This window comes from Carassius auratus, chromosome 41, assembly GCF_003368295.1.
Source record: "Carassius auratus strain Wakin chromosome 41, ASM336829v1, whole genome shotgun sequence".
Taxonomy (NCBI): Eukaryota; Metazoa; Chordata; class Actinopteri; order Cypriniformes; family Cyprinidae; genus Carassius; species Carassius auratus.
The window spans coordinates 5,940,969-5,950,011 of NC_039283.1; the positions used below are offsets into that span (position 1 = coordinate 5,940,969).

The window sequence follows — 9,043 nt, forward strand, 5'->3', positions numbered from 1 at the left end:
ATATATATTGACTTGCAAATGATGAGTACAATATAATGAACACAAGCGATTAATTAGTTAAGTCCAAAAAGTTGGCTTAGAAAAATAAAAGCAGTAGATACAGTAAAAAAAAAAAACATATAATAATAAAAAATAAAACGGTAAACAGCAGAGTAGTAGTATAAAGCGTTTATTATTATTTTTTTTAGCAAGAAAGCTTTTTGTATCATTAATACATGGAATATTTATCTTCATACAAAGACAAATTGATCATGTACAACCAGATGAAATGCTTTATAAACAAAGTATTAAGGAAGGAGAGAGAAAGCAAAAACTTTCTAAATATTTTCAAAAAAAAAATTATATATATATATAGCTATATATATATATATATATATATATATATATATATATATATATATATATATATATATATATATATATATATATATATATAATATTTCCTGCCACTTCCACTTTACATAAAGATCATGCATAATCATTTTTCAAATCATAGTCTGTATTTTTTAGTTAGGTAAACATTTATATATAGTATATTTATAGTCAAAATCTGTCAGTAGACTACAGTGTATATTTTAGGTTTAAACTGTTTTACTTCATTGTTGTATGTCTATGTCCTGTGTCCATTTCGTTCCACTGTATGTCACACATGTAGCAGAATGACAATAAAGCTTAATTGACTTCATGCATAGTGTTTTTAATTGTAAATGGTTTGCAAGCTGAAAATATAATATGATTACGATCTTATAATATGATATTAAAATACAGGAATATAGTCAGCACTTTTTCTAAATCTTTTCTAACTTTTCTAGATTTTTAAATCCCCATAAATCATACACTTAGCCTGTTTTGGACTGACAGGGTTTTTAAAAAATCTTTTCTCTTCTTTTAATGAGACTCATGCAAACACTGCTTTTATCTCTAATGTTTCTAGTACAGTTGATGTTTTTTTTTTTTCCAATGAATCTGCTTTGTTGATTAAAACAATAATACATCTCGTCCCATTGGAATTATAAGGTTCTATCTGCATTCCGAGTAGTTTTGAGATGTTGAGCTTAATAGTTTTTACATTCCATTCGACTAAGATAGAACCTTATTGTTTTTTTTTTATAAAAATCCCATAATGTATACAACATTTACAAAAAAATCTATCACATAATGTAAATAAGTTGTCACAGAATAACAATATGGGAATAACTAAATTTTGACAAAAATGCTAGATAGAACCTTATATTTCCAAGGGGATTTTTATACATAAAGACTGCTTTGGATACTAGCAATATTATAATCTAAATTGAGCTGTCATGACTATTACATGCTGCTGGACAGCAAAGATTAAATCTTAATATGGTAGTATTATCAGTATGTAGCAAGCTTGTAACATACATATTGGTTAAATCTCTCAGAAGAATGATGCTTCTTCTTCTTCAGTGAATCCAGCTTGAACAAGCTCTTGACCACTTTTGATTTGTTCTGAAGAAGCAGCAGGTAAATATAGCAAGGAATTCTTGATCAATCCCTTCAAGTCTTGAAGTGCTCTTCTGGTCATACTCCTCTTTATTCTGCAGGACAAGCCTTAAAATCCCTTTCTGTGCCTCATCACAGCCGTTCTGGAGCAGGGTTCGCTCATGCTCAAATTCTGGTTTACTTTTATCCATGGACATCAGTTTACCCAGTGAACTGACAGGGTCCATCAGGTACTTGCTGGAAACATCTGTGTATGTTCCAGAGATCATGTGGACCAGACTAGTGATGTTACAGGCTTGGAAAGCTTGGGTGTAGAGCAGATCTTTTGAGAAAAGTTTTGCATTGTAGGAGAGGGCTCGTGTTTCCGCTGATGTGGAGACAAAGTTTTTGAGAGTTTTGCTCCGGCTGGTTTTGACAATGTTGGAAACCATCTGAAAGAATTGAACCATCTTCTCCCACTGCTCCTTTACTCTCCCCATGGCATCCATTCCTTTGATCAGCATATTTATGGTAGTTTTAAAGTCAATCTCTTTTAATTCACAATTTCTCATAGTAGCCAGGATGTCTGTTAGTTCCTTCTGGTTCTTCTCTAGGTTCTCCACAAACTTCTCATAGGTCTCTCTTGTCTTGTATTGTGCATTCTCTGTGGCCTTCTGAGAGGAACTCATGTTGGATGGAGAATTTGTGATGTCTTTGCTTTTCCAATCAAAAATATGAGCTGACTTGATCAGATCCAAGACCTCTTGTATTATTATAGCACTTTTGTCTTTACCACATTTGCCATCAGGTGCATATCTTGCCAGCTGGCTGCATATTTCCATGCCATCTTGGCTTATCTTCATAGCTTGATTCCTTGCTGGGCAGCTTGGGATTTTCTTCAAATCATCAGTGATTCTTTTTAACTGTCCATTGATGAAATCACTTTTTGAACGTTTGTTCTTCTGATCATACAGATTTGTCCAGTCAATGTCATCTTCCTCATTATACACCTTTATCAGCAGCTGGATATTCTGGACACATTTTAAAATTTCAGCAGACTTACTATAGGCATTTATTTCAGCAACCAAATCTCTTTTGCTTTCCTGATCTCTAACGTATTTCAAAGTACCCATCATTCTAGTTGCAGACCACATGCTTCTCACTGGGTGAGTAATAACAGATTCCCCTCCAGTAATCAGGCCTGTAACGTTTGGTGTTATCCCACTAACTCTGTCCATACCAAACATTTCCCAATTACCAGGGAGAGAATGCAGAGCTTTCTTCTCAAGACCCTGATCCAGTTCCCTCTCTAAGGCACTCACTGCCTTCTGAGTCCTTTCCTTGGTCTCTTTAGCTGACTGTTCCCTCAGTTTACTCTCTTCCAGCTTCTTCTTGACTTCTTCCATCTCTTCCCCATTAAAGTGCTCTGCATTCACACATGCTTCCAGCAGTTCTTGGATGATATTGATGACATCAGTGAATCGCTTTTCAGTTGCATCAGACAACTTAAGACAATCATCTGCAATTACTCTGATATTGTCTAGCTGATCAGGAAGATGTGCTTTGATAATTTCATCATTGCCTTGGAACAGAATCTTCACAGCTGTCTTCATGTAATTTGGAACTTGGGCAGTATGGAGGCGAATCTGATCCATGCTCGTATGGGCCGCATAAAATGCCAACCAACCAGAGTTACACACTTGCATGAGGCAAGCGCGAAAGGAATCAGGATATCTGATGAATTTAAAACCACCTTCAGGGGGATTTTTATTGATAGAGAAATCTGTTGAGGAAGAGATGAAAACCAGCTCTCCCAGGATGGCTATGGATAGAGGTGCTGGAGTCAGATACTCTTCCCAGTTGGCATAAGGCTGCATTATAAGTTTGGTTTGGTTCCTCATGTCCTCAGCAGTGGTAAGGCTTTGAGTAGATTTTGAGATTGCAGAACCCATTGATTTTTCTGTTCCTGCGTGCTCAAAGCCAAGACAACATTTTTAAAGAATTATACAAATCTCTTTTTTTTTTCTATTTCTATAAAGAGAAAAAAAAAATCTTCAGAAATAATGTGAACTTTCAAAATAGGCCAACTTTGTCTACGTCAAAAATATAATTTAGATATGCAACCAACAGCACATTTTTCAATGTCGGCTCTTGGCTAGAGAAGAAGATAGTTTATGATGAAAAAGCATCAATGAGTAGATTGTTATAATGGTTGATACAATTTAATGTGCTCTATGGAGAGATCCTACTTTATATATAAAAAAGTAATTCAAATGTAAAGAATTGAATAGTGCATAGATTTAATTCATAGGCTTTTATTTACTTTATTAGGTCTCCATATATTTATTTATTTATTTGACAATACATTTTAAATAATGGTAAAGGGAAAATATAGAGTAAAATTTAGTGAAATAACCAGATAATTACTGCAGTATAATGTTTTCAGTAATCTTGCAGAGACACCACATAATTACATTAGATTAGTTCAAATATCTTTGCACTCAGAATTTGCAATTAATATGAGTAATTAAAAATGTTGTCCAGAAATGGTGTTAACCTTTGCCAGCAGAACAATAACAGGTTGAAAACTAACTATAGATAATTTGGCTGGCAAAATTACATGCATTTATTTGTTTATTTATTAACCTTTTAACTGTCACCCCCATTTTTGAACATAGACGTGGAAGTACACTATTCACACTTAAATTGTTATAAATCATAAACGCTTTTGAATACAGACCAAAGGTTGGTCTCTTTTTAAAGAAGACAATCTGCAGATTATTGCAGAAGTGAAATCATTTTAAAAAATGAAAGCATAAAAAAGTTATAGAAGTTTAAATTTACTGTAAATACGTTTATTATTTTATTTTTATTATATTTTATATAAAATAAATATTTAATAAAATATGTTTTAATCCAAAATTGCTATAAAATTAAAGCCATATGTCTAAATAAGTTGTGTTCCAAATTTGAAGTTGATATGAAAAAAATGTAGGTTCATATGCAATTTTGTTTAGGCGTTATACCACAAAAAGCCACCGGGGGCCATTGAAACTACATTGAATTTTTTGGATTAATTTGTTTGTCACAAATGTATCAATTTCTCTCTCAATATTATGTCTATGACAAAATAACCACCAAATATGGAATTTTGAGACTCAGACCTTTCCAACGATATGTATTTTGTCAAGATTATGAAAAGTTTTGATTCTAAAAGACCGTAATATATTTGGAATATGACCCCTCCCACTAAGGGGGAGGACCACGCTAAAAGATTTTAAAGTACGATTTCCATGGTAACGCAGTGTTCGATTTCAAAATGGTTTTCATAAGATGAATTTGGAGTATATAAGCTTTCAAATGATATATAATTTATGATGATTACTAAAATATGTGATAGGGAAAAAGGAAGCGGAAAAGATTTTTTGTAACAAAGGTCAGAACTCCAGTTATGATGTATATGTTTTGAGGTGCACTCTTTTTATAAATTAATCTTTTACTGTTCCTTCATAATTTTTTAACAACAAAACGTGGTCAAATATCTATTTAGGAGTCTTAAACCTTTCCAACGATATATAGTTTGTCATGATTAGATTAGGATATAATTGTAATATATTGAAGTAAATTTAGGCGTCCCGTATACGGGACGGTGACATTTATCAGGTTAATTGACAATAAATCTATTAACTTTTGAATAGCACAGAAACACTCATAAAAAAAAATCTGTAGCATCTGATTATTAGCTCAGGCAGGAAAAATAGACATAAAGATCCCCGCCTTACCTTTCAAGAGTGCATAATGTGGATTTCCAAATTAGTTTTGGGTTTAATTCTTCACTTTTCTGCTAAAGATTTAAACTCTTAAAAATATATGGTTATAATCATTTGAATCTAATTATATCATGCTAGCTACACTTCAGCTTAACTGCTTTCATTAACATTTAAATTCATTATAATTCATTAATACTGCAAAATAACCAAAGTAGTTGCCTTACCCTGTCGAAATGCCAGATGCTTTAAGTTCAGGTCTGTTAACAGTATGATAGAAAGGATGAAGCTGCAGATGCTTTTATATGTTGTCTGCACAAGAAGAAACCCCCTAGTTTTCCCCAAGTCCTTTGCATGAGTGAGGTAATTCCATTATAAAGTATAAAATGCATTTAAGGTGATACACACAAAGCAGTTTGGCCATTAAAACCATAGGGGATTTCTATGGTGGTAAGCTATAAAGGCATCTAATATTACATTGCTCAAATACCCCGGTCCTCAAGAATGACAAAGCATCTACGTTGGAAAAGAAAGAAACAGAGATAAAGAATGTGTATCTCATACATTTGCAATTACGAAAATGTATCTTACTCTAGAAATGGTCAAATCCAACTGTCATGTCATTTCGAATCAAATCTTATATGTTTGTTATGTTTTGGGGTTAACTCACACCAAAATAATTTGATTTGTTTTTTGTTTTTACAATGTAGACATGGGAATGATTTTTTAAAGTACTAAAGAGCGGTTTTTATAAACCTGACAAACAGTTAGAAAGAGGAGGATTTGCATTTTTTGGTAATCTCTTAATCGGGTACTGGATGTCTAAGTTTTAAAAAGAGTATAACTGAAAGTCAGAAGGAATATTTGGGTGTGCAATATGTTTTGATATATTAGGTGGGCAGCATGCCAAGACCCTGCATCATTAGCTCTCAGAAATCTGGAATGCAATAACATGCATTTTAGTTAAAGGACGAGTTAATATTATAAATGCCTGGGCATCAAAAATGAAAGGTTAAAACTTGAAGATTTCTCTAAAGATTAAATACAGACCTACTACAGGACATCAAAATGTTAGTGTCCTAATGGAGATCAGTTTAGAGAGGAAGGGGACTGTCTTTTCACTCCAAGAAGCTATTCGAGACTGACTTTCAGTCTGTGTTGGTTGGTGACATGTAAAACTTGATGTTTTGGCTTCCTTTGGAATTATTTTCCTTGTAGAATAAGAAATTATACAAACTGAGAATATGCTTTTTCAAAGCAACATCTGACTCACTCTCGTGCTGTATCCTATACCGATATGCAAGGCTGAGACTCTCAGAATGATGCAGTTTATTAAAAGCAAATATAGAAACAGGACAAGACACTAGAGAACATCCAGTTGAAAACCAGAACCAAGCACATATACCAACTGAAGGACCTGACCGGGAAAAAAAGAAAAACAAGGTATTAAATGCACAAAGAACAATGTGGTTTACAAGAAACAAAACAATCAGGCAACGGAAAAGGAAACAGAAACACAAAGCACAAGATACAGGACTAATGAACAATTACAAAACACAAGAACTAATAACTCAAAATGACAGAATATTATAATTATGTACTGATATTGAGAACAATATCATTTTAGTGTGATATTGCTAATCCTTCGCCAGTCACCTTACTCATTACCTTACAATATTTGTCATCAATACCCTTTGCATCATGGGAATTTTCTATGATTTCAAGCTCCAAATACAGTGACTTAATGTATTTTTAAATTTGTTGTATACTACTGTATTTGCAATAACGGCCCCCGTGGCGACATTCCATTGAGGTTGTTTCTACAATGCCACAACAGCTTGGGACAGACTATACTGGATGTGTTAATGTTGTAAAGATTGTCAAATGTGTTTGCCCTTTGTGTCTGAAACAGTGTGAGGCTTGGAGTATTACTGTACTGTACATCAGAAATATACTGGGGCGTCAGTTTGCTGTCCGCATTCATTGTAGATAGTATCGTGGATTATAATGGGTTCTACAGTATATTGTCTTTTGTTGTGCCGCGCCATGATGCTCACATCCGAGGAAGACACTGATCCAGCGGGGCAGTGCTGCACGTTTATGGGGTTAGATTTCTGCCACAATTCTGCATGCAAAAGATCATGTTTTAAGCACACAAAAGCACATATTGCACTTTCGTGATCTGTGGAGAAAATATCCATCTCGTAAAGAAAAAAATTAATCTTTAAATCTATTTTGAATTTAAAATAAGTTTTTGGATGTCTGCAGACCTTCTCTTTTGCATGTGCAACATTTTTATATTTAATAATTTATAATTGATATAGAATTATTCATGAAGACTGGAAGTGAAAAATGTCTTATATGCAGGTGTACATAATTATTATGCAGATTTTCTATTACCGAAACATGAGCCAAAAAAATGTATTTAACTCAGACTAAAAGTAAAAACTTATTAAATGGCCATGAGAAATATTCAAAACGTAATGCTATACTAGAATTTGCAAAGTTAATGCATAAACATTGGACAGCAAAATGCTCAGTGGGTCAGCAAGGTCAGTCAAAAACGTGGAGAAGAAAAGATGAGAAAGTGAAAGTCGTGACATTTGCCAAGTATGGTGTCCCATACTCAGAATTGGTGCTCTGCATTTAACCCATCCAAGTGCACACACACAGCAGTGAGAAGGGACCACACTGTGAACATACACCCGGGTAACTAGTCCAAGTCTCTAACCTTTAGGCCAAAGATGCATGTTAACTGTAAAAGAAATAGGAATTAAGGTGAAGAATGCAACTGTGATTTCAATTGTGAAATCATCAGAAACCATTCAGTCTCCAGCACCACCATTTTACAGAACTTTAACTTACAAAATCCTAAAATTGACCCCATTTAATAATAATCAAATACTGAAGTGTAGTTATACATACATACATACATATACTGTATAGGCTTTATAGACAGATAAGTTCAGAGTAACTCGAAGTACCAGCACCACATCCTCTCATACAACTGTTTGAAGAATTTTTCTTACAGAATCTGGCAGCAAATTTTGGGAGTTCATTTTTTAAATATATATATCTGTAGAAGATAACCTGCTTAATAATGGGGGAAGTCATGGCCTAATGGTTAGAGGGTTGGACTCCCAATCGAAGGGTTGTGGGTTCTAGTCTCGGGCCGGACGGAATTGTGGGTGGGGGGAGTGCATGAACAGCTCTCTCTCCACCTTCAATACCACGACTTAGGTGCCCTTGAGCAAGGCATCGAACCCCCAACTGCTCCCCGGGCGCCGCAGCATAAATGGCTGTCCACTGCTCCGGGTGTGTGTTCACAGTGTGTGTGTGTGTGTGTGTGTGTGTGTGTTCACTGCTCTGTGTGTGTGCGCATTTCGGATGGGTTAAATGCAGAGCACAACTCACTTCACTTCATAATTATGCACACCTGAATATAACACGTTTTTCAAATTGGTTTTAAGTGATTAAATACAAGATTAATAGTAGTTGTAAATGTGCTGGAAAAAAAAATCAGTATACCAACTTGCATAATAATTATACATGCACTGTATTTTCCATCTTCCTCTGTCATCAGCAATGCAAGGAATGTTGTGATTGGTTGTCAAGGCAGCCAATCAGAATTTAGCAGCCTTGATTGGCTGTAATAATGACATATTGTAATTGTATTGTAACCTTTGAAAGTCTCTCTTTGATGCTCAAGTTGATCAAACCACTGACATGTGCTCCAATTACAAACAAGCCAGGGGACATATTGAGAACATTGAGTGGTGCCTAGAAAAATCTGAGATGATAATTAAAGAAAAACTGGGATCTCTTGATGA

The 9,043-nt window shown here is 34.4% G+C and overlaps 1 protein-coding gene across 1 annotated transcript; it reads right to left on the minus strand.

Moving 5' to 3' along the window:
* Window positions 1–1,195: 1,195 nt before the first annotated feature.
* Window positions 1,196–5,469, minus strand: LOC113059626 (uncharacterized). The gene is made up of 2 exons (XM_026228168.1): window positions 5,441–5,469; window positions 1,196–3,412 (listed from the first exon to the last, which is right to left on the minus strand). Exon 2 carries the CDS (start codon window positions 3,396–3,398, stop codon window positions 1,428–1,430), a length of 1,971 nt encoding a protein of 656 aa, XP_026083953.1. The 5' UTR covers window positions 3,399–3,412; window positions 5,441–5,469; the 3' UTR covers window positions 1,196–1,427.
* Between the last annotated feature and the right edge of the window lie 3,574 nt (window positions 5,470–9,043).